This window comes from Haliaeetus leucocephalus, unplaced genomic scaffold (genome assembly GCF_000737465.1).
Source record: "Haliaeetus leucocephalus isolate CR32 unplaced genomic scaffold, Haliaeetus_leucocephalus-4.0 Scaffold339, whole genome shotgun sequence".
Classification (NCBI taxonomy): Eukaryota; Metazoa; Chordata; class Aves; order Accipitriformes; family Accipitridae; genus Haliaeetus; species Haliaeetus leucocephalus.
Genome location: NW_010972775.1, coordinates 22,204,509 through 22,230,993, shown reverse-complemented (window position 1 = coordinate 22,230,993; position 26,485 = coordinate 22,204,509). Strand labels below are relative to the sequence as shown.

Here is a 26,485-nt window from a genome sequence, read left to right as displayed (position 1 = left end):
GAAGAGGAATCCAGGTTGCTAGCCTTACTGCTAGGATGGCATTTAAGTGTATTTGTTTATGGGCAGAGGAACACTAGACCTACTTTCATGTCAGAAGCCTGTCTTTTAGAAGGTTTGAAAGGGAATTCAGGGGTACAGGACTCTTTTCAATGGAGTATGATCTCCTAGTCTGATTTAGTGACAAAGACAGCGTGACCCCTATTAATAAGATTTTAAAAACAGATTCTGTATCCTCAGGAATGACAGTATGAACTTCAGGGGCATTTATCATGATCCTCTGCTTTTCAACAGTTTATTTTTGTGAAAGAAGGGATATCCTTCTAAACACCGCGCTTGGAAATCATGGAAATGTACTGTCTCAGTTAATATTACTTCACATGCCAATACAGAAGGAAAACCAAACCTGTTCTTACTGATGAGGAAGTGTTTCCAGAAGCATAAAGAATAAGGCACTTAAACATTTTCCGTTAACTATTCTTTCAGAGCATCTGCTTTCGAAGGTTGCTCCTCTTCCAATTTCAGTTTGTTTTCTGCTGTAATTCCTAGAATTGCTTTGATACCTTGAATTGCCATCTGTAACGGATTCAAGGAATACAAGTTATTTAATGGGCATTATAATGAAATCTAGCAGCCAAAATGCACAGCTGGTAGTACTTGCCTTGAAAAGGTAACCAGTGTTACACAGGACATGATGCACCAATTAAATTTACTATTACTTTGGGGACAGTTGGGGAAATTATTAGTAAATATGTACAAATCTCAGGTAAATAAAAAATACAATTCATTGCAATTTGTACTTCTAATTAACTAACAGGTGTTCTATTTCATGTATGTAAATCATAGTTAACTCACTACAAAGAAGAGTTCCTTTTTATGTTTTTCTTCAATGGTTGCTTTCCACTCCCTCATATTGAAAAAAGGGGTGAGTTTGTGTTTGTTTGTTTATTCTGTAACATGCTGAAATTTAATTTTATCTTCTCTAAAACTGTCATTTCATACTCTGCTTGTCAGACGAAAATATAGTCAGAGTTAACACTGGAAAGAATCTGATATAAATTACAGTATGTGCTTTAAGACACGAATCTGTTACACAGTGCTCCCCTTCACCTTTCTACAAAACGCTTACAGACAGGATCTTAGAAACTTTTGATAAAGTTAAAGGTGATGCAGTTTAGCAAAAGAACTCCCTCTGGAAAGTTTAGCTATTCTCTGGAATCAAAAAGCACCATTGTAATGAGTGCTTGTTTCAGGGCACGGGGTTGGATTCATTATTGCTTTACTGTCTCCTTTTGCCAGCGAGGTCGTCACAAAGGAGCTTCTGAGTAAAGGTGGGCGCTCCTGGGGGAACGTTCCCAGTGTGACAAGCCCCAGCGCTTTGTCCTGCCTCCCCCCGCACCACCCCAGAGCATCCTCTGGCACACAGGGATGGGCACTGCGGGCAGATTTAAAGAGCAGAGAAAATTGGGAGCAGAATTGACTTGTGAAATTGATGGCGGGGTGAAAGATGTGAACTAATGGAATAAATACTCAGTGGCTGCCTGCTTAAAAGAAATCAGTGTTAATAATCTAAGGAGCTATTATGAACCGAGAAGTTTGTTTCTAATTTAAGATTCCTACCTTGATGGTGTCCCTTTAAAATAAAACAGACAATTATGACAGAACTGTCTGAGGCAGTGCCAATAGCTCCTTTGCTCTTAAAAAGGACAGTTGAGAGCATTACATTACAAGTAATTTCACACTAAAGTATGTCTCTTTTCAAAGAAAAAGTTTCAAACTTAAATTTAACTAACAGGTTCATTGGGAGACTTACTATATTGACCTAGACACTGTAAAATACATACCGCTAACAATAAGAAAGGAATGGTTTAGCACTTGTTTATGATACAGCATGAGGTATTTTCAGCCCTTGTACAGAAATTAACCAGGATCGTTAGTTAATTAACACCTCACCTTAAAATTGGTCTCGCCTTGCATATTAGGTGCTGATATTTCTTGATGGATGATGAAGAGATTGCGAGCAAAGGTCATGAGGACCCCCTGGAGATCCTCTCCGATTGTTCTGTTAATGATATCCAAACAAATGAGTTTACCAATGATTCCCTTCACATGCTTAAAAACAATCGCCCTCTCATTTGTGCCTGTCTGGTGATGGAATTTAATGAGTATTTTCAATCTCACAAGGTGGCAATCTTCAGGGAGATATGAAAGATGAGGCTCTATTTTAACTTGTCAACAGAAAGGATTTGTGTAATAAATAATTTTTATTAATCAACTCAGCAGAAGTAAGCAGTAAGGTTTCAGCTACTCCAAGTAAAAAGCTACCGTTGAGTTAGGACTGAGACAGTAGAACACTTTAAACAACTAGATTAGTTCAGAAGAACTGTTGCTTCTGCCTACTATTCGTGAAAGACATCTGAAAGAAATTTCAGCAGTATCAGCATTTCTTAGACTCTTGTATCTTTTGAGGCTTTGATTTCTCAGTGGCACATACAGACTCTCAATACATATGAACTTAGCGAACAGGATATTATGCTGAGGAAGAACGTACTTCATTTACTGACTGGAACTGACAATAGATCTCCAATGTAGTAAAATGGATGATGATTCACATAGGTGTTTCCGGTATTTCAGTGATTTTACAAGCTCAAACTGTTACATTCTTGAAAATATTTCCAAATTAAGATAATGAAATTGCATTGAAAATCTGATGGAAGACAAATCTGGGATCAGAATATATGGCAAATATATTTGAGAGTATTCTGGTAATATATTAATAACTGTCCATTCAAGCTGGTTATCCAAGAGGTATTGTTATGTTTCTTACTGGGGAAGCAACCACCAATGTATTGGTCCAAAGGAGTTAGCAAGAATGTAGGTAGGATGCAGTATCTCTAATGTAAGGACTCAATTTTCCAAAGTACATGACTAACAGAGTGAAACCCCACAAACAGGGACAAGCCAATCCAACAGTTCACTGACTCTGAAAGGGACGGGTCCTTCTCCTCTCTTCAGTTCCTCCCCACCTATCTTTCACAACTCTCATGCTCACTATATACCCCTCTATGGGCTGATTCTATCTTAGCCTCACAGAAAACCAATCCAATAAAAGAAAGCTTTCTGCTGAATTATTCAGCTGAATCAACTCCTGGAGAGGTGTACAAGCACCACAGACTATGCAAAAGGAAGGTCAGGAGGGAGGAGGACTTCATAGCTGGGGTCAGGGAAGGAAAGAGCTCACCTTTCAGCATCAGTGGGCTGTTAAGAGAGTTTAGCAGCTTATGGACACTTTCAGATGCCTAAATCAATTTTTAAATGGCTCCTGTAGATATTTTACAAGTTCTAGTTTAGTGATTTCCTTTCAAATTTATCTTACAGCTCAATCATGTAAGCTGCTTACATTGTGACTGCAGTATAGTATAGGAGTATCTAAGCTTTGAACAAATCTGACTCACTTGCATACTACCAATAGCCTCATCCACAAGGAGCTCAGTACAGGCTGAAAGAATCATAGCCCTAGAAACAATCTTCAGGATTCATTTAGTCTGTTCCCTGTGCTAGGGCAGGATCAATGCTACTTAATATTATCCTGACAGAGGTTTGTCTAATCTGTTACTAAACACTGTCAATGACAACCACACTGAACAATCTAATTAGTTCTTCCCTTAGTATCAGAAATTTTACTTATACTAAACATGAATCTTTCTTGCTGCAAGTTAAGTTCATTTCTTCTTGTCCTACTACCAAAGACATGGAAATCAGGTTTTTCCTTCCTGCAGAGGCTTTTTATGTGCTTGAAGATTGTTAGCAGATCTCACTCCTGCCCCCCACCCCCTTTAGTCTTGCCTTGTAAGTCATGCTTTCTAGAACTCTAAACATTTTCATTGCCTCCCTCTGAGTACAATGGAAGGATTACTTCCAATGCCTCCCAGGTTATATTGTTTACCTTCTTCCATAAGATCATGACATTGTGAGCTGCAGGCAGTTTGTAAGCCACTGTAACTCAGATCCTTTTCTGCAAAGCTAGTTGTTCCTCATATTCATTACTGCTATTCAAATGTAATTTCTTGCACCTGCTTCCAACTGAATGCAATTCTGTTTTTCACACTGTCTCTTCAATTTGTCGAGATCATTTTGAATTCTATTTCTGCTCTCCAAAATACTCGCAGTCACATCCAGCACTCGAGGAAGCTGTTTTCTTATCCAGCTCATTAATGAAATAGCTCCAGCATCAAAGGAATACAGAGCAGACTGAGAACAGACCGTTTCAGCCCCTCACTCTTTATGCCCTACTCTGGCAGTAAACTTTACATAAATTCTCTCTGAGGAGAGGTTTTCAATCAGTATATAGTAGATATGTCCAGATTATGCTTCCTTAGACTTCTTAAGAGAGGTTCCTATGTCTAAAGAATTACTAAACTATCAGATCTGCTGTTGCCTGACTGCCAGTGATCACTTTGTGAAGAACAATATAAAAAGGCATTAAACTTCAACCTTCTTTGCGTCACGTATAGTTAGGTTTTTAATAATGTTGCCTGTAAAAGTAAGTCTGTGCTAATCCATGTGCTCTCACAGCTAGATTGCTATTGACAGTGAATCTAGCTCTTGTAAAGCTAATTGCAGTAGGTCTTTAGTCTGCAATGCAGTTAGGCTTTGACCTAAGCAGATTCCTGTACTTTTCTTCTTTTATTACTAAAATGCTTAAAGCCTCCCTAAAACTTTTCAAAAGGCCAATCTTAGAAGAAGTCATTATACTTTCCTGAACAGTAGGTGACAGTCATTGAACTTGAGTGCATGGTGTCAGATTGTTCATTTCCTTCGTGACCTTTGTCAGAGCCCAAGCCAGCACACGCTGTGGGGTTACTTGCTTCGGATCAAGTGTGTCACACTGTGGAACTGACAGTGTATACTTACATCATGCCCAATCTGTATCGCTTCTGATCTTCATACAGTATAAAAACTGTCCCCTGTTTTTCCTGTTAAATAAAAAGACAAAGGTGCTTTAATTATTCCTAAAATAGTGATAATTATAATAAATGTATTACACAGGGACAGTAAGTACATAACTGTGTCTAAGAAAGGCTAGTTTTGAATTGTGTAATGGATTGTAAGTAGATCATTGCTCTAACTTATTGTAGCAAATACAATACGTTAACTTCATGTAAATAGAATACATAAGGCACAGTCTATTCAATAGCAAGTATTTTTGTTTCAAAACAGTAAGAGATGGTCATAAGTATCTTAAAAATTATCTCCTTACACAGTTATTTTTATCAAGAGACAGGTTAACCCCTGAAAGCCTTACACACACTTAAGTTGAAAATCAGTGAAAATATGCTTAGGTTTTCCTGTTCTTCAAGCTTAGACTTCACCTTAGGTATACACAGGACATGAACTTTCATTAACCTTCTTTCTGCTCTGGTTCATCATGGGCCTGATACTGGTAACAGTTTGGTCAGCAGCAAAGCTCACCATTTGATTTTTAGATGCGCTAAGCGACAGTTATCATGTCACTGGGAGAGGTCTCACGAGCAGGTGCCGTCCCTAGGGAGGGTTTATACTGAGAAAACATGTAAAACTCTGCAAAACTCTGCATTTCCCAGTGCAGCCCTGTGCCCTAGGATCTGAAATGTCTATCTGTTGTTCTGTCTTGCGTAACATCTTCTAAACTCTTTTACATTTCATTCTTTTACAATTCTGTTCATAAGCCTGAAGCACTTTGATGCCTAGCAAAGACTGCACTTGCATTTCTTCATTCTTTCTGTTCTCCATTATCACCTGACCTCTTGGCCTCTGAAGGTGTATCTTCTCTTATGGGTACAGAGGTGTGTGAAAGGGCCATATGATGCCCAAGTGCTCTCATGAAAACTCGGTGCTAGCATGGTCCTAAACCCAAGCACAGCTCCTGGCTGACAGCCACAATCCTTTTTGCCTGCAGAGCCGCGTGAACAAACCTGCCGGGAGAGCATTCTCTCCTAGTCTCCAAGAGAAACACTATCTCACTCCCTACTGTGTAACATAAACATGTTGTAATACTCTTCATCCTTCACTGCTTCCAGTCTTAAGCCAAATCAGACAGATATCTCAGTACTGCCATTATTCAAGACTTATACCCCAGCTAAAATAAGCTGACAGGTAAGTGTTAGAATATTGGACTAATTTGTACAGGAACTACTGAAGACCTTTATGCAATTGAGAGTTCATTAATTAGTGTCATGAAAAGAATTTAAAATGAAACAGTTCTGATTTATACTAAGTCCTCTTCAAGAAAACTGTAGAGCAACACCTTGCTGTGTTTTTAACAGAACGCTTAAACATTATACTATGCTAAACAGAACACTTCAACTTTACATTGTGCTAAGTGGTTTCACCATATTAGAATTTACATACAAAAATTATGCAGAGTGAATATCATGTTCTCTAATCTTTCCTGTTCATACCTGGAGGTCAAATCCAACACTGTGAGCTTTACACATCTGGAGGAGAACATTATAGTAGATTACTGAAAGGCTGGAGTGCCTCAGTTGACTGCTTGCTACTGCACACCGGTTGCTTATTGGAGAAGGCTAGAGGAAACAACACCGGATTCTTTATTTTCCTACCAGTTTATATCAGAAACCAACAATTTACTATTTAAATGGCTTTTTCTTGGTGACTAAGTGTGGAGTAAGACTCCATTTGGAAGAATTCCTGTTCATCACAATGTCTATTGAACATAAACACTTCCATGCAGCAAAATTAAATCCTCACCTCACACTGTATGTAAAACCTTATATTATAGATCAGGTCTACAGAATCACTCTTTATGAACCACATTTTGATATTTTCACAGCTTCATTGGTAACAAGAGTCCTGTGAAATCATTCTAAGTGGATCCTCTGAATCCATCCTGCCCTGTGGTAACATACATTGTTCTAGAGTCAGCTCTTCTTGATAGCAGAAATTCCAAAGTGGATAATCAGTGGTTTTTGAAATTGGGTTTCTCCAAGACTGAGCATTCTGCTATAGCATTAGTGTGCACAATTTTTCTAGCAAGTCTTTGAGTAGACTAGGCACAGTGACTCCAAGGAGCTATACAACTGATACCGGTGGAGTTCATACTATGGATAAAAATCAGTACTGCATTTGAGTTTAAACTCTTATTAGTGCTTTGGACAAAGGAATAGAGATGTTGCATTGAGTAGAACTGAATAGAGATGTTCTATGCCAAGGCTTTCCTGTGATGTTATTTTTAATACTGGACTGTTCATTCAGAGTGGGGATACTGCACATTGAAGCATGTAATTTACAGTATTTTTTCTAAAATTATATTTGTTTTGACATTGACTCATTTAAGTTGACATAGTTGAAATCCTTATATAATACATCTCTGCCTGAAAATTAATCATGTTTATAATATTCTGAGAATTAATAACACCCATTGCTCAAGTCATTAACTTAAAAAAGGAGCTTCCAAAATCTGTTCTCTGCAGTGGGGGACCACAAATAAATGAATGCTTGATAAAATAATCCAAGTAGCAGTTTAACAAGCGTAAACTTGAATGTGGCTGCAATAACACAGAACTATTGTTTAAGGGTTGGCATCAGGTTGATGAGGTGCTTATTTCAGCTACAAAGCATGCATACACATGCATAATGAACTGCAGTATGAATTATTAATGTGTTGCTTATTTAGCCTCATCTGTCTAGAAGATAATGTATCCTAACTATAATGAGTGATTGGTTTTGTACATAATTACAGTAGCAGCAGTATCTAGGAAATTTGTTCTTTCAAAGAAGGATTTCTAAAAATAAAATCATCACACAAACTCAGTTGCTGCTTCATTTTATCAAAATCAAACCTACCAGGATTGAGAATATATAATAAATTAAAAGGGACAGAATCATTATTAACATCATAATTTTACAGAAAGTGTTTTACTTAATCATTCATTACAGATCATGTGCTGTAAAAGCATTTTTCTCTTGGTTTGTTTGTTTCTTTTTCTAAAGATATTTTTCTGAGAGAGTGCATTTTTGTAGTTAACTCTTAAGGAGATAAACCCCTCAGAAATACAGAAAGAAGTAAAATAAAGGATATAGTGACAATTTATGTTAATTCTGACAGAATTTTAATTAAAAAAAGTTGCTACTTGATTACTTTTCATTTCTAAAACTTGTACTACTGGGACTAATCATATCTAATTTACTTCTCTCCAACTAAAAGTGGTTGCTTGACAAGAACAATAGATCAAGAGCTCATTAACCTCTAAATTATAGCTCCATGACATTTTTGGAATGGTGCTACATTCCTCCTCTGTGTTTGAAAAAAAGGGAGTTGTGAATCTTCTGTCAAAATGTGTAAAACAGCATCTGTTTTATATCTATATGTATACATATATATACATTTCTTACTCTGACTTTTCTAAAGGCCTTTCTTCCCTTTTTAGAGGGACAGTGTCAATGTTCAGAACGATAGTAAATCCTGCAGCAAGAGTGTTCTAATACAACAAATCAGCATAATAAACAAGTAATATGTTAACCATGCTTCTGTGACAGTGTGTTGTTTATATGGATTTCAAAGCAATACACAAATATCATCTTATTTAAAATCACATCCCTGTGAGGCACTATTATGGACACAATCTTAAGAGTTTTCAGAGAGATTAAAGGTGAGATCTACAAGAAGCAAGTGCCACAGCACTCATCATTTCAGTACCCAAACCTACAATCCTGAGCACCTCAGTTTTGTGTGCAACACCCATGGAGAGGCAAGCACACCTGAATTCCCAGTACGTCACACCGAGTGTGGATGAATCTGACCTGGCAATAGAAAACAGAAAGATTGAGCCGGGGTCTTCAGGGCTCAGCTATCCTGCTTGGTGTTGCAAACAGGTGCTCCTCCCCCTTGGGCTTTGTAACTCGGCCAGAGAGAGCAAGCAGGAGGGAGTATGACTGTATATTCCTGCTTAGGGAACTCACCTTGGTTAGGGTGCTATGAGTTTTTCTTCCTGTTCAAATGACTGTATCCATAATTTATTAATACTGAATATTAATACTGAACAGTTAGATGGATGCAGAACTGAACGAAGGTTCTGAGAACCAACATTTGGGTTTAACTTAAGTGAGAGCTGGGAGGGATTTAGGTGTCCAGATCCTTCTGCAGATGTAGCCCTGATTGCTTTACCCTCAGTTTTGTGCATGGAAGTACAAAGCTGGGGTAGAACTTCAGTGCTCTAACTTCTGATCCCAAATCAGAGCTCATCAGCTGAAGGCTCAGATTTCTTCTTGACTGCTTTTAAGTTACTCCTGTAGTCAGGGTAGTGCTTTCACCTCCTTCCTTCTTCTTGCAACATATAAACTACCACATTTTTTACAACTTGAAAACTACCTGAAATATTTAGAAGTTAGTTACTACCACAAATCAATGTTGCTGAGTACACAGGATGAATAATCAGGTACCCATAAGCATCCAGAACCTTTCCTTTAATTTCTAACGTGAAGGTATCCTGTTTATTAACCTTGTAAAATCTAAAAGTAGCAGTTTAAAATCTGAAAGGAGCAGTTTCAGCTCCTCTAGAACAGTGATCTAGGGCAGATTTTAACTTTTTGGTAGTTTACATTAATAATTTTATTTGTAAACAAATCACTGCTTACAGTTTGTGTCTCCTCATGCTGAATACGTTGGCTTTTCGTTTTCTTTGAACCAAGAGATACTTCAAAGCGGCTAGAGCGACAATCCAGATTTCCATCTGTCATGTACAACATAAGCTGAGTCAAGGCCAGCTGGTCACTATAGCAAAGGTCAAGGTCCGTTGCCCATACCTAATCAAAACACAAACAGGTGCATTAAAATTAAAAAAAAAAAAAAAAAAGAGAGAGAACAAGAAGGGTGAAACTTAGCAATCGCGTAAAGGAACATCTATGCCTTTATTTTCATGCATGTTGGTAGGCTTGCTTACGGTTTCCTTGTGCCAGTGCCTCATTTGCAGCGATAAACCACTTCCAAATGGGAATTTCAAAAGTAACTTTTGCGAGAAAATTGAAAGGCTAAGAACAAAACAGTAACCTGTACTACCAAGATTTTAGCAACGATTGGAAAAAGCAAAGAGATGAGCTCAACAGCTCTAAAGCCTGTATCACATTAAATAGGTAATTATCCAAATACTAAATATCACACCTGGATTTTTCAGCTGAAGAATAATTAATGTTAAATAAAATCAGCCTTGAGTTACAAATAGGTATTTTGTGATAGAAAAAGGGAAGTTCCAGATGGCAAAGGTAAACTGAGTAAAAGGAGCAGGGAAGTGTGAAATCTGTGTAAGGATATGTATCAGTCATCACAGGGGTAGAGCAAAGCCTGTTCCCTTTGCAGTACACGGCTTATCAGACTGGATACTTCAGCATGCAGGAAACCATACGACTAGCAGTATGGTTCTGCTTCCACTCACACTGCTGTTTTGTGGTGCTAATGCAGATTTATACTTGCAGAACTACACAAGAAATCAGACCATAAGATCGTAGGGCTGCCAGTGGGACATGTCCCATAGGCAGGCAGAAGGGAAGCCCACCCCACCCATGTGCAGGACTTACTTTCAGGCAATGATAAAAGCCTCATATAAACCTCAAGATGATTTCAAAGCATTACAGCATGTACAAGTCAAGCAGGATTTGTGAGGCTAGTCCATGCCAAGGGTGTAGCAGAAGGAAGTACAGTGGATTGCTTCTGCGAGGCTCCTCTGCCCCCAATAACCTGAGCATGGCTTTACCCATGAGTTTTTCCCACTTAAAAAATGCTTGTGCCTACTACACCAATGAGAAATGTTAACATACACAAATATCTGCCCTACAGTGGACCCCTTTAAAACAAATCTAGCAGTGAATGACTTGAATAAGCCTTTGAATGGTAAATGGCGTCATTATAAGGATATTAAGAGGTCAGGCAGTCAAGGCCTCTTGGTAAACTGGAGTTAATTTCTGAATCATATGCACATAGTAATGCCCTTTTTATAATGGTGAATAAATCACATCAGTAACAGTTGTTAATATCTAACTGCCAAGTATCTGTTGCTGTATTAAATATCCTATTTGTCAACTTAAATATTTCCTGCTGCATGGTATAAAATGCAAATCGGATGCTAATGGCTGGCTTTACTTAGTAATAGGGGAATGTTCCCCAATTATAATGCTTAATTTTCTTCAATAATTTATTCTTTATCATCACTTCTGCAAGACAGGAAGGAACTTTCATATCAATTTGTACTTTTCCAGTATGTGCTAATGTTTTCAATGAGCTGAATAATAATTATAAACTATACATACTGTAGAAGCATTACATTAATTTCCATAAATATTATCAACAAATCAGTAACAGCCAATGTGTCTTGAACCTTGTTTGAGTTGGATTTTAGATTCTCAGTTAAAGCTTTGCCCCCAGAAAGAGATGGCAGGGCTACATGAGGGGACCAGGGACTGCTGAAAATCTTTGATATCCAAGGACTGTTCGCTAGCTCAAAGTGAACTGGTTGCTCTTAATCCAGACCCTGATATTACATCTGCATTGCTCTAACCTCAAAGTCTACAACAGCACCATCGGGAAGCTTTGTTGATGCGCAAACAGAGGGGCAGGAGGCAAGTTTGTCTGAAGGTGGACCATAAAATGGCTGAGATGGAAAAACCACAGAAGGTAAGCAAAGATGTCCCTGCAGCCGTAGTGCATCTGGGCAAGTACAAGAGCTGTGTTCTGGCAATATGTAGACAATGGGTTGAGCATTTAACAGCAGGTAAAGCATTAAAAAATGCAGCCTGGCAAACATAAACAGCCATTAGCACAAGACAAATTCATTACACCCTCGTAGAGATTCAGACAAACCGTACCAAGCGTGGGATAGCACATACGTTTTGCAAGACTTACTCAACAAATCCCATGTTATCAGTAACTAAAATTAAAGTACGTGCAAGTGACATTGTTTTAATTTCAGATATAGAGAAGAGACCCATTAATTACTTGTGTGATACATCTCAAATAATCTGAACAAAAACTCAGCATGCCAACCTGGCTCTAACATCCCGCTGGCACGTTCCCAGTTGCTGCTCTGGGAAGGCACAGAAGCACTCCTGGATCCCTGCCCCAGGGGCTGTCTCCAGCCTCCTCTCTGCCCAAGGAATGGGCTATAACATGAGGAAGAGGAGAAAAAGCTTTTAGCAGGGCAAGTTTCATGCTGGAAATCACGAGACTGACCAACTGTAGTTCTGCTTAGTCTTTGCATCAACCAGTTGCTTTGGACATGGTTTCATCATCTCAGACCGACTACCTTCATACCATTGCTTACAAAATTAAGGGCTCAGATCAACAAGGTGGACGGATGTCCCTACCATGTAATGAAGGAAGGTGTCCATCACCTCCTCTGCCTGTCACTCTTTAACACTGTACGGAAGAAGAGCTCTAAACACCTACTTAAGCTTCAGTCACAGTTACATTCTACATAGGTGAAGTCATCGTATTTTTTGCTCTTTTAACTATAGGGTGTAGGTCTCCATGAGCACAAGGGGGAGGAAGGCAAACATGGCTGGAAGCCACCTGTCCACCTCCTTTCATTGTGGGCCTGAGCCTGAGGCTGAACCACCCCTACTGCCAGCTAAAGCAGCCAAATGGTCATTACTGTGTGCCAGCTGGGATCACCCCCAAGGATTCTTTTCCTGGCTCAGGACTGTCAGAGAACACTATATTGTGGCCATGTCCCCTTCTGCCCTGGATGTGTTCCAGAACATCCCTAATGTCAGGAGAAAGGAAGAAGGATCAGATGGCATAAGATTCCAGCTTTATCTGAGCAGGGGATTCCCTTTTGCCATAGAAATCCAGAAATGCCCTTTAAATCCCCTTTGTACTGCTACAGAAATGGGAAAGACTCAGGGCCTGGGCAATGGGTCTAACTTTATTTTGATGGATAATTTTTTCCCATTTTATTAGTTCAAATGCAGGCCAGATCATTAGTAACTAGTTGACTGAATTCTTCGATGGAACAATTTCTAAGTCCCATTCCAGTTCCTGAAGGTCACAAGTGCTCTTTGCAAAATTGTAGCAATCAGGCAATAGGCAACATTTTTTGGTAGTTTTGAGCAAGGATGGGAGTTTGGCAGGCCTGAGTCTGGCTGGTGGAGCCCTGTGAAGACAACAACTATGCTGCTGCTTATAGTGCTCTTATCCTGGAAGTGGGCAGTGGACATCTGTGTGCTGGCTCTATCAGTCTGGCACCTTTCACCAATAATACATCAATATATATTCCCCAATGGAAAGGAGTAGCTCATTATATCATACTAAGCACATGTTGACCATATTGAAGTTAGCAGGTGTCCCTTGAGCATAATGACCTAAAATTAATTGTAATAAACAAAGAGCACTGGAATCCTTTATATCTGTGTCTAAAGAATTCTAATTAGGTGGAGTCCATAGTTGATGAGTTCTCATTTTCTGTGAAGATGTTACCAGGCTCATGTTAAGATCACCTATTTCCACTGCTTTGAAAGTGCTCTTTGGCATGCAGAGCACTAAGCTAAATCAGTATGGCTAGGGCTGCTGTCAGCAGCAGATATGGAGAAGAACATGAACTGAGAAAAACATGTAATGTTAGAGCAAGAAGAGCTAAGCGTCACATGTATGTGACCAATTCAGGCAATATAATTTAGACATACCTAGACATACCTATTGCTCTCTCTTCTGCTTCTTCTACCATATTAAAATGTTAGAGCACAGGAAGGTCTCAGCTTGGCTGCTCCTTCCAGTTCTGCAGTCCTGATGCTACTGGCCTGCCTTGATGAAGCATCACGCAGTGTGTGAGCAAAGACGTAGGCACAGAAAAGAGGGTATGGTGGAGAAGAAAGCAGCGTTAACAAGGGTGGCACCAATGGAGACACGACTCTTTAACTGAAAGAATAGTCTCTGTGAAGGATGATGGAGACTTTCACAGGAGTGCTGATTCCACAGACGGCTCTGTGGGTGGAGGAAGGAGTGCCATTTACAGACCTCCAGCACTGCTCCCCACCATCGCTGGGATTGGATTGAAGGCTTTGCCCACATATTCTTTGGTTCCCTGCATACTTTGTAGAACTAGATTGTATACGGCAAATAAAATGGCACTCATCATTCTTGACATCGCCACCTGTAACTAGGAGAAGGAGCTCACGCAGGCTCCCACTATTAATGCCTTTGAAAACTGTGAAATATAGAAGCGGTTGAAACTCATGCAGAAGTCGGGGGGGGAAGGTAAGAGTGGCACTACATGAGCTCTAAAGAAAAAGTACACAACATCAGATAAAAGCAGTGAAGAACAGATCTTGATATAGTTTCCAGCAATGCCTAGTGTTACAGTGGAGCAAGGAACACCACTTTCCAGCAAGGTTCCCATGTCAAAGGGAGAAGTATCCTCCCAGTAAAACAAGCAGGATGTGACATTTCTATCTGTGGCCAAGTTTAACTGAAAAAACCCTACATGCAGAAATGTGAGCCTACTGAAATCAATTACAGGCTTTTCACTTTGTCTCAGGACAGAGAATAGTACCTGTTCCTGCAGTCTATCAAAAAAAAAAAAAAAAAAAAGAACACCCAAACCAAATGAAAACGTTTCTTAGAAACATCAACTCAACTCCACCTTTGTGGCACATAATCTTCAAAACAGTCTAACAGCTCCACAAAGCTTCAAGTACAGGCAAAACAAACAAAACATCAGACCTACTTATTAGTTTGGGCTGTTCTTCTCTTAGCAGGCTAGAAAGTTCATTTAGGTTGAGCTCTGTAGTAACTTCTATTGGATTGCAACAGGTTTTCCTTTGAAGTATTATAAAATGGGTGTCAAAAGCTTCTAGAATGCCTTGAAAATCTGAGCTGTGGTGTTTTGTTGGGTTTTTTTGGTTTTGGTTTTTTTTTATTATTTTATGAACATATTTCCATAGTCTACAAAGCAATGTCTATGGAGGTCAGGCAGTTAATAACCAGATGAATTATCATCTCCTCCACTAAATAAGGAGCTGTTAGAAGAAGGCCTGTGCAAAGGTCAAGTTTAAGTAAAGGTAAAGAATGATACAATCGTACAGATGAATAAATATCTATTACTTGAGTCTATCCTCATTTTCTGAGTATATACAATAAGGGCACATATGCAATCATAGGTATTTACCATTGTAGGTGTCACATCCTGATAGGATTGCATGGCAAATTAGCGTAACATAAGGAGCTTTCACCTGAGGACTTTCAGGACACTCGTGCGTTCAGAAATTAAACTGGAACAGAGCTCACTTGTCAAGTCTAGAACTGATATTTAGTTTTCAAACAACAAATGAAAGTTCAAAGATAGTCAGATCTGGGTTTTTATTATGAGTTATGATTTAAACAAAAAAAGAAAAAGTAGAGGCAGTAGTTAAGATTTTAGATAGTCTTAAGGTTAAGCTAAGCAAAGGACAGATTAGGATTTTCCAGAATCCCACCACTGGAAAAAAAATACTTAGAAATACATCCTACAAGGCTTACTGGCTGTTTGTCCAAGGAAATACGATGAAGTCTGGAATTGCTCCCTTTTACACAGGCTGCCAAGTGCTGCCAGGAGATGCTTTCCTTCAGTGTGCACAGCTTAAGAGCCTCTGCTTCATGGTAAAGACATCTCAAGTGAATAAAGTCACAATTATAGTGTAATTCTTTACAACTGCGATAAAAATGCTTCAGCTTTAAAATGTAAACTTGAGAAGGGAAAGAAACATAAATTCTTAAAGAGTTACTAAATTATAGCTTTTCTTTCTCCAGTTCAACTGTTTCATTTGCATCTAGTATTGATGTCTGCATTATTGTAAACAGCACACCTGCTATTTTTAAAGAAGTGGTTGAATGACACTGTAAAAATGTCAAGTAGTGTAATACTAATGCAACTTGGGTGTTGAAAAGAGAGCTTCTTTTAGGACTTTTAAAATTTGCAGTAGAATTGATTATTTCAGCAGCCATTGCAGGATCTTATCCGGCTGCCATCTCGTGGCAGCTGCTGGGATGATCCGGTGCGGGCCTGAAAACTTGAATTTTAGGGCCCTAGAACTGGCGCTAACCTCTATGCTGTTAAATATAAGATTGGAAAATCTTAAGACGCATATGTGAATACAGAAGAACGCATCCCAGAAAGCATCCCTCAAAGCATTGACTAAATTGTAACACCAGAGCTGATCGATGGGCTTCAGAGACATCTGTACTCTGCTCTTCCTATCCCCAGACCTGCCTGCATGGCCAATGCTGGCTGACCGCCCTGAAGCCATCCTCCTCAGGGTCTTTTTAAGCCACTGGGCTGCAACGGAAGGAGAATACCCACCTAAACCTTCCCAGCAATATAATTCTCCTTTCGTTATGTTCTGCTTCATCTTTTACTCTCTGCCCAAACTGAACAATTTAATCCAGCGTTTTCTCACTACTGCTGCAAAAGCCATGGGGCTGTGTAAGCTATCAGACTGATGAAAATGGTGACTTATGACCCCGATTCTCCAAATTATCTGTCCACAGATCTATGGATGTAAGTAACTTTATGCATTCAAACAGTCCCAGTCAATTAAATGGACTTACTTAGGTGCAGCTCCTTGACAAGTTGGGATCTGAGCAGCATTCAGTCAATACTGTGCAAGACTTCACTTCAAAGGGTCAAGGCTTTGCTCTTAAAGGTCAGTGTTGGAAAACAGAGTGGGAATCAGAAGAGATTCAGTCCAAGTTATGGACCTAATTCTTCTCCTCCATTTTTTCCCACAAGACATTGAAAACAGCGTGTCTCCATCTCGCTTTCCCTTGGGAACAAATCACAGATGCTTATAACCAAGATAGAAATAGATTCCCGAGGCAAACAGAGAATTGTGTCAAGTCCCCAGCTTTCTCTGCCCCTCAGAACCCTGCCGGGGTGCTCACAGCCAGGCAGCTTGCGGTAGCTGATGCATAATCCCATGGGTACCTTCACCGTGCACAGCCCCACGCTGCGCTCCGGGCTGGGCAGTGCAGAGAGTGATGCAGTCAGTGGTAGGCTCTGCCTTGCCACCTTCCTCATCTAACCCAACACCGTGACTCCGATCAGAGTTATACACAAAATAAACAATGAAATGCAAGAAATGAAGTACAATGTGCAGCAGACCGCAGGACAGACAGGTGTGAAGACTATCAGGCAGGAGTTAGATCCTCCTACAGGCACTACCCTCAATGCTGTTAGTCACAAACTGCAACCTCCTCCAGTTCTAGCATAATTTAAGGAAGAGTTACATGCAGATGGAGGACGATACAATCTGTAGGTGTCTCTGAATTACTTGCTGTATGTAGAAGCAGTGGCAAACAGGCCAGCTAGGACTGCACACACAGTGACAGACTAAAAAGCCTTCCTGTGAGGACAAGGGAAAGGGAGCTGTGAGAGACTTGGATACCAAGTAGAAGCATGTGGAAAGCCTAGTGGAAACATGAGGCAGTGTATCTTATATCTGAAAGGTTACAGCATCACCCAGTTCCTCCAGGCCTGAGGACAGCATGCCTCTTGTGACCTTTTGGTCAGTGTAGACTGCAAGAACTGCAAGAGAGTAAAGATATCACTGTGTCTGTGATGGGCACAAATCTCTACAGTGACCCAAACAGAGATTACTTTCTCATTTCTACATCTGCTGTGGCTTCCCATTGACTTGCGTGTTTGACACAGACACATTGTTCCTTATCCATCATGCAGACTCTCTTTGCCACTAGTGCTCCAAAGGAACACAGCAATATGACAACAGCATGTTGAAGGAAAATACGAACAGTAGCAATCTTAAAAAAATATAAGCACTACCCTGTTGTTCATATCAAAATTAATTTTATGCTTATGACATATAGATTTTTAAAGGCTTTCAGATGAAGAGCCTGAAACTCAAAGTACATGCATTTCTTTCCTCTGCTCTGAAGTCCCATTCGCATGAGTGCACAGGGGAAGTAGGTGTGAAGACATGGATTGCAGCATACAGCTGCTCAGTCCGCAAAGGCAGAAATATGTTTTCACTTATTTGGCCCTTCACATTTCTTAAAGACTTGTATTTATGTAGCATGTAACTTTATGAACGTTTCAGGGATTTTTAAGTATTTAAATACTCAGACTGTATTGGTAACAGATGTTCAACGATATATTGAATTTTTAGTTTTACTGAAAATATCATGTATCGGTTGGTATTTTCTGTAAAATATAACTTTGAAAGAATGCCTAAGTGTACCGTACTTCCAGGAAATGTATCTGAGCCTTTCAGCTACTGCATTAAAGTGGGCACTTCTGAAATTAGTGAGCAAATGTTCTAAGAGTCTAATAGGATTTCTTGTTTGCCAAAAAAATAGTGCTTTCAGGAACACAATCTTTTGTGTAATCTCTCTCTCCCAAGACAGATGGCATCATTAATTGCCTCTACGTCTAGTTAAATTTAAAAACCTGTGCTTAAATAATGTTAAAGTTGTGGTACATGCTGACAAACACAGGAAATATTAAGGTAGAATCAATTGGAAACAAGGGAAGAAAACCAAGACAGAACAGACATGCATAATAAGAGGCCACAAGAAACACTGACTGATTTAATACATCCTTGTTATGCCAGGAAATATCACAACCTTAATAATCTAGGAAGCATTTCTGTGTTTTGGTGAACTCCTGGCTTGAGTGAAGTAATTGGCAAAACTCCCATTGACTTCAGAGGGTGAGAATATCATCCCTTAATCTTTTTAAAGCAACTTTACATGGAAGTTGTCCAATATGGCTTATCCACAGTTCTAATTACAATGCCTGTGTAAATACATTTTGGGAGTCAAATGTAACTGTGATGTCTATTTCAAAGCTAACATTATTCCGATTCTCTGGTTTACCACAGTCACCCTACAGTGGTATCAGTTACCGAAAGCCTGATTTTAAGCTTTCTCTGAGCTTAAAATGGAATATAATTGTCATAGCACTGCCAAAGAGCCAGCTTTTGCCAATAGATACCATATGCTAACTCTCTGGTTTTAAATACAAGCCCTGTGTTTAAAGCCTTTTCTCACACCATAGAAGCTGTGATTTTCAGACGCCTAGGAGAAACACACCCAAATGTATATGAGTGCATACAGCCACACCATTTTCTGAAAGTCCGTCCTTACTACACAGCCTATCCCATCAAATACAGATATGTTCCCTTTTAAGGAAGGGAAGAAGTTAAACACTTCTGTCGTGGTTTAACCCCAGCCAGCAACTAAGCACCACACAGCTGCTCACTCACTCCCCCCCATCCAGTGGGATGGGGGAGAAAATCAGGAAAAGAAGTAAAACTCCTGGGTTGAGATAAGAATGGTTTAATAGAACAGAAAAGAAGAAACTAATAATGATAATGATAACACTAATAAAATGACAACAGTAGTAATAAAAGGATTGGAATGTACAAATAATGCGCAGGGCAATTGCTCACCACCCGCCGACCGACACCCAGCCAGTCCCCCAGCGGCAAATCCCTGCCCCCCCACTCCCCAGTTCCTAAACTAGATGGGACGTCCCATGGTATGGAATACACTGTTGGCCAGTTTGGGTCAGGTGCCCTGGCTGGGCATGAGAAGCTGAAAAATCCTTGACTATAGTCTAAACACTACTGAGCAACAACTGAAAACATCAGTGTTATCAACATTCTTCACATACTGAACTCAAAACATAGCACTGTACCAGCTGCTAGGAAGACAGTTAACTCTATCCCAGCTGAAACCAGGACAACTTCTTAAACAGTGAGGGTCCTAACTGAAGATTGTAGAAGAAAAGAAAATAGCGAAAAAACAAGGAGATGCATTGGAAATACAAGAAACAATTGAGACTTGATGCTCAGATCTTGAAATAGTATCTGTATTCATATGCTAATTTTGAATTTGTACAGTTGTACCCAGTACACTCAACAATACTATTCATCACTAACAATAAGGATTTTATGTTCTTTAAAAATTATATTTTCTTTAGTCTTCAAACACAAGACCACTACCAGAACACTGAGCACTCAGTCTCTTCACCCAGGTTGTACTTAATTTTGTTTTATTTTAGCCTGGCATTATGTTTTAGGTTTTTACACCTGGCTATTATAATATTCAATCCTATTGGTCAATATCAACCAGATTTGTAAGAAGGAAAAATTGTCAAATATATTAAACTCCCATAAGATTCCTAAAATAAGTAAGTGGACAGAGGAAAGAGACCTTACTAGTGACCTTACAATGGGAAAAGCTGCAGGGTAAGTTCAGCTGGAAAACATGTGGGAACTTAACTTCAAGGCACAAATCTATGAGAAACCTGGCTTCACTGTTTCTAAGCTTGAGAAGTGTTTTTATTTTTAAACAGAATACACTATTCAATAATGCCCTTCATTTGGTTTTCACAGCATCTGACTGGTGAAAGTATTTAATAGATTATGTTGTGACAAAGAAATCTTGACTTTATGAATAAAACAAATGCCAGATTAGCATAGAAACATGCAAGATCAATATTTTGTTACAAACTATGATCGAGGCTGATCATCAATATTCATGCCAGGGATTAAAATGTTTCTTTAAATCCATTCTTTTACCTATTTTTTCCTTGGCACTGAAAGCAGTGTGTGTTGGGACAGTATCTTCCATCACCTTATAAGGTCTGAAAGTTCAGTTATAGATTATAAGGGACAGTGGGCACCCCTCCTCTGCTTCCCTGCCATCCATCGTAGGCAGCAGCAGATTCTGGAGTCAATACCCTTCTGCTGTCTTGATTTATTATATTACTTTTTATGTTGTCAAAAGTTCTGATACAGCTGACTATGAGGTTTTGCTGATAGCTTTGTAAACTCTGGCAGGGAGGACTAGGGTCACTTGAGGGGTTTGGATTTTACCTTTTAAAAAGATCCCATTACTCATTTACACAAATGACTCTCCTGGGCAGGATTCCATGAGAAAACATTTATTTAGTCCCTTCCATTCTGCTCAGTTATGCCTGATGTAAGTCACACAGCACTCCAGCACTCCAAAACTGCACTGACTTCCTAGCAGCATTTTCCTTTCTAGGTAATTCAAGGTGTTAACCTTGGAGTATCATTCTTTAAAATACTGTATTCTTCCATCTAGACTCCCTAAAAGGCCACCCATCTCTTCCACATTAGTGCAACCTGTGCCTGCAGTTAACGTGCCCATCGTATGACGTTTTCAGGACTAGAGGAAGTATGATAAACTGTCAGACACTATCGTAAAGCTGAATTTCATAATGTGTCACCCAGTACCTGGATCTGCTGATCTTCTGTTAAAGTATTTTTAAATACTCTAAAGCAAACAAACTACTAACTGTGTACACATTTGCACTGCAGCAGAAAGCAGTGTGTGGCCTCAGGCTGTTGGGAGGGGACCTGGAATGGTGTCTTGCACTGCTCTGCTTCATGTGCTACACTTGATACCATGCATGCAGGAAACCTCAGAGCTTTGATACACCAAAAGGGCTTGATAAAAACACTCTGAAGCCTGTGCAGCCCATGTGGAAGACTCATTAGGACAAGGACCTACAGAAGGAATTCCACAGGAACATTAACACTAAAGAGCTTAAGCTATCACATGAGCACATTTTAAGAAGTTACTGCCCCTCAAGTGAGATGACGTAAACACACTGCAGTCATTGCTCCCAGGCCCCTACACCTGGGAAGCAATGCAGGTTCATTTCAATCCATGCAACAATCATCTTTAATCATCTGCACTGTCACATGCCACACATTGACCTCAGTCTGTGTGTTGATATTGGGGAATAATTTTGTATTCAGTGTGAGATCACAATCTATCTTTCTTCTCTCAGACATTGTAAAAGCCAAATGAAGAGCAAAAGTGGTTTGAATGAGCATGTTTTCATTCACGATGAACTAATATCCCACTGTCAGTCAGAACAGTCAGGTGTTCTGTGCCAGCTAAGAGAAAGTAACTCCTGACCCACGGCTGTAACTTCTTGAGACATGATAACTGGACTGCTTTCCATTACCTCTCTTTACTTAAATTAGCCATTACGATGTAAACCAAATTGTTCATCACTACCATCCTATTTGCTACAAGAAATTGTCAATATCCCCTCTTCCTTAGATTCATCCTCAAACCTCAGAACTGCATTCTTACAGACACTGGTTTACTCAAAAGAGTACAATAATCCCTGTAATTATTTTTACAGAGCAAAACACAAGAGATTCAGAACATATTGAAACTAAAATCATCTAAACATCTTAGCCATAAGACCATCATCTGTAATTACCAGCTTAATGCAGAATGCACTTATTTTAGGGGGGGAAAATTCATTAGAAGGAATTTAGGGGGAAAAAAGTCATTAGAAGGAATTAAAATATTATTTTCTTATCACTCAGCTTTGAAAGCAGCCCTACAGGCTTTGTTGGTTTGTTACTCTTAAGGCTCATGAAAAAGGTTCCTCAGGTCCACCTGGCAGATCAGGTCTAAATTTTATGCTATTGTTAGAATAACCACGTGCTTTACTTCCCTCCACATGCCTCACGGCTTAGAAATAAAGTTTGTTCAAAAGGGCAAAGCCTTATCCTGATATCTTCCAGAATCAAGTAGGAAAGCAGACATTTCTTGATCTCAGGGGGATAACGTGAAGTAATGTGTCTGCCCCACTCACCTGCTGCTCCATCATTTGTGGATGGATGAAAGTCACAAAATCAACAGAGAAGTAACCAAGCACTCCTTTAGATTTACAGGTTTCTCCAATTTTTAAGCAGAGTGAATTAAGAACTGCTGGATCAACAGAACATTGTGGAATGGTAGTGCCAGATGATCGCAAAGGACCGTCAGCATGGAGCTGATCTCCAGATGACACTATTTTTATCTTGCCTGTTGGCTCTATCAGCATATCCACCGTAAGGTTTGTGACATTTTCTGAGAGTGGGAAGGCTTCTATCACACCACCTAGTAAGAAATGAATTAGCTGTTAAGCTAGTAATCAAATTCACATGTGATGCTCTTCAGAGTGCACAGAATGAAACCATCCAGCTCCTATTGTGCTCAGACATTGCAGGCAGGACTGCTATGGAGATACAGCAAGTAAATAAATGTAATGTGAGCAGTATAGCTAGAACCCATGAATCTCTTAGAAGAGAAAGGTATCTATCTCATCTGCTATAGCACTGTACAGTTCAACCAGTGGCTTCTCAGCTACAGATGCTTTGCAAGCAGTTCCAAACTGGATATATCACATATCTGACAGGAGAAATATGTTCTTGGGTAATATGAATGAAACCTGTGCTGTCCTACAGCCCAGTTAAATGCCAGGCCCAGAACAGTGGTGAAATGCAATGTTGGGACCTCAGGGGAGTGGCATCTCCTGCTGTGAACTTATCTTGGAGATTCCCATCTATATGATGGTCTGAGATGAGTAGTCTGCCTTTTGGTATTCATCCACACGAGGAACTTGGTGTGTAGATGGGAAGGCTTGTAGATGACAACTTCTAGCGTGGTTTTCCATAGGAAAATCACAAAGAAAACTGCTTGGCATTCTGGATTTGCCTTTTTATTGCATATAATGCCATAACTCAGTTAGTTAGGATAAACTAATATGTCATAAAAATGGGGTTTATATATGTTAACTAGCATTATCTTTCAAAAAAAATACTTTTAAAGCTTTGAATCATCCTTGTCTCTTCCACAGATAAAGAAATGTATGAAATTTATATATCCAGTTTATATAATACAAAATGATGGCAGGGCAGAATCACCACAGAAATTTACTACCCAACCACAAACTCCTTTTCTGTCCAAAATTTGGCATACAAATTTAGGATGTTAACATGTGTGTGCAAAGCCCATGTACGGATACACTGATTTGCAGTGACTAGACAAGGGTTTTATCTGCACTGCCTCTTACAGACAAACATGGGCTCACTTCTGAGCTCTAGGCCAGTTGGGTACTGGCCAGCTTTGATCCAAAGGTGCCATGACTGGGTTTAATGCAGGAAGCCCTGCTGAGGACTCGGCACCACATGAACAAAACTATCCAGCTATCAGATTGGAACTTGTTCATCTTCCTTTGGTTGGAGGGCAAGAAAGAGCACGGCAATGGTCTAACGAGGAGTCTGTGCCAACGTACTGTAAGGGACAATACGGCATTACATTATGGATCCTCAGGGCCAACACCACCTGCCTGGAAGGCAAAAACTGGGAAGAAAGCTCAGCTCTTCTCCAAGCTATTAAAGGTTATGAGTACATTTGACTTCATGCAATGTATGTATATAGCATCCAAAGTTTACATATAGCTCCCTTTCTGGTCCTATGGGAGGGAAAAGCAAGTCTTGCAGATGTTTGCTGACCAACACCTAACAAAGATGAAATATTCTCACATTTACCTACGAGCAAACTCGATGCTAACATTCCCTAAAGCCCTTTGCCAAATGTTACAGTCTCCAGTACAGTAACCCAGGACTGAGGAGTTCGTGCTTATTGATTCAGAATCACGTGAGAAAGGTAATCCAGGATTAATACAGGTTAAAAGCTTGGATAGGACATATGAATGATAGAATAGTTGCCTATAATTCATTCATACATGAACATTTGAATCATAATGGAGAAATAAAAGGAGATAAATATTTAAATGGGCCCAAGATTAACAAGAATATGGCATACAATATGGTATAATTACTCCTTATAACACTTAACAGCGACTTTGCAGTCTTATTTACCTTGACTAAGAAATGTTTGGAGGAATTTTTCCCATGTAGGGAATCGTTTCTCATTGACTGGCTGTACGTGCTGTGCTAAAAGGCCCGGCAGCTCCTGGGAGATCTTCACCAAAGCTGGCTCCTGCAGAAACAAATTAAATAGAACCACAAGCAATTTTACTACAGAAATGAAAACTGCTTGTGGGGTGATTAAAAACCAGGCCTCCAACAGGCAAAAAAAAAAAAAAAAAAAAAAATGTGGTTACTGTTTATCCACAGTCAGGAAGCCTTTTTTAATTTTTCTACTTAGTACTCTTCCCTCCTATTGAAAACTGTCCTTCTCTGAAAGACAATCCCCCCCTTCATTATAGCATCTATTTCATTATAATTTATATCAATAATTTGATCTGGCAACTGAAAATGCTAAGCACTTGGTAACTGCTTAGGGATCAATACCAGCAGTCAATAAATTCTACATTGTTTATATTTTGAAACTGAGTATACTGAAATAGTCACATATGCCAGAAATAGTTTTACTGATTCTATGTTTAAGTTGTTATATCAAACTGAACACCCTTTAGTTATTAAAAAAAAAAAAAAAAAGAGAAATAACCAGCCAAAAGTGTTTCTAAAGCAGGAGATGCAGGAGATATCCTTTTACACTTTCCAATCTGTAACATCAATTCATGAGTGTATTTGTGCCTCTATCTTTGGTAGAATTTGATGAGTCATACTATAGGAGATAAACTAGCTTCTTCCTAATTTCAAATTCTTTACTGTATTATCACACACACAAAACAACCCCATTAAATACAGAAACTAACTGCATTGCTTTTACTGTTCAAAAATATCCCAGAAGTACACCAGCATATAAAGTGCAAGGACCCTGACTCTATTGCTTCAGGCTGCTTTTCTTGCTGCTTCATAAGCATTCGCCTGCTTCCCCTGGGTCTCTTTGCTGCTGTTTTACATCCTCTCTCTTCAGCATCCCGTGCTTCAGAAGATGACCAACCGTCTTCTGATCTTGGCAATATCCTAAGCCACAATCATATTATCTTGAGCTCTGGAGGAACATGATAAAACCTTATGGCTAACATCTAAGAATAGGAAAAAAAAATAAATCTATTTTTCCAGACCAGTGAGTTTGAAGAGATGGGCTTTGTCATGAAGCGCATGATGTGACATAACCAAAAATATGAATTCAAAATCAGCTTACTGTCATTTATCTACCAGAATGAGGAGAAGGAGGATGGGCCAATGACTAAGGTATCAGCTTTGTGTATAGGAAACCTAGATGTATCTTGTTCCTGAATGCAGTCTGCCTGTGAGACTTCGGGAAAATGACTTTCTATCTGTGACTCAGCTGTCCAGCCATGAAAGGGGGACAATTGCTGTCCCTACCTCACATGGAATTGAGAAAAAAATACCTTAAAAATATTGAGGTGCTTAGATGGTGCTGCTGATCTGGGCTATGTGGGCTCCTATTGTACACTAAGGAGAAAAGTATGATGTTGACTTTAAACATCTCAGAAAAAATGCTAAAAAAATGGTTTGGGTCAGTATATCAATATACTAAGCAGCACAACCTTAACTTTACGGCAAAAACAAAGGACCACATAAAACATGAGATCCAAGTTCAGAATTTACCCAGATTCAGGTCTTACACTGCTTGTTTCCTTAAAATCTGTAAGGAGGAATTTAGGTTTTAGATATCTTAGCTGACTAAAATAACAGAGCAGTGAGCAAATATCAGTTGGCCTTGTCTTGATTTGTATTTGCACTGAAATATTGCTAAGCCAAGAAGTGGTTTGTTGCACAGTGAAAATAA

General features: G+C 39.4%; 1 protein-coding gene across 1 annotated transcript in view; it reads right to left on the bottom strand.

Annotated features, from left to right (window-relative positions):
- Nucleotides 1-277: 277 nt before the first annotated feature.
- IQCH (IQ motif containing H) overlaps nt 278-26,485 on the bottom strand; it is a 72,251-nt gene continuing 46,043 nt past the window's right edge. Inside the window, exons 13-19 of the mRNA XM_010572317.1 lie at nt 24,679-24,799; nt 22,626-22,912; nt 9,634-9,801; nt 6,438-6,563; nt 4,912-4,973; nt 1,951-2,059; nt 278-573 (exon numbers count right to left, since the gene is read on the bottom strand). Of these exons, the coding sequence (XP_010570619.1) occupies nt 472-573; nt 1,951-2,059; nt 4,912-4,973; nt 6,438-6,563; nt 9,634-9,801; nt 22,626-22,912; nt 24,679-24,799 (975 nt within the window). The 3' untranslated portion in view covers nt 278-471. The remainder of the gene's footprint in view (nt 574-1,950; nt 2,060-4,911; nt 4,974-6,437; nt 6,564-9,633; nt 9,802-22,625; nt 22,913-24,678; nt 24,800-26,485) is intronic.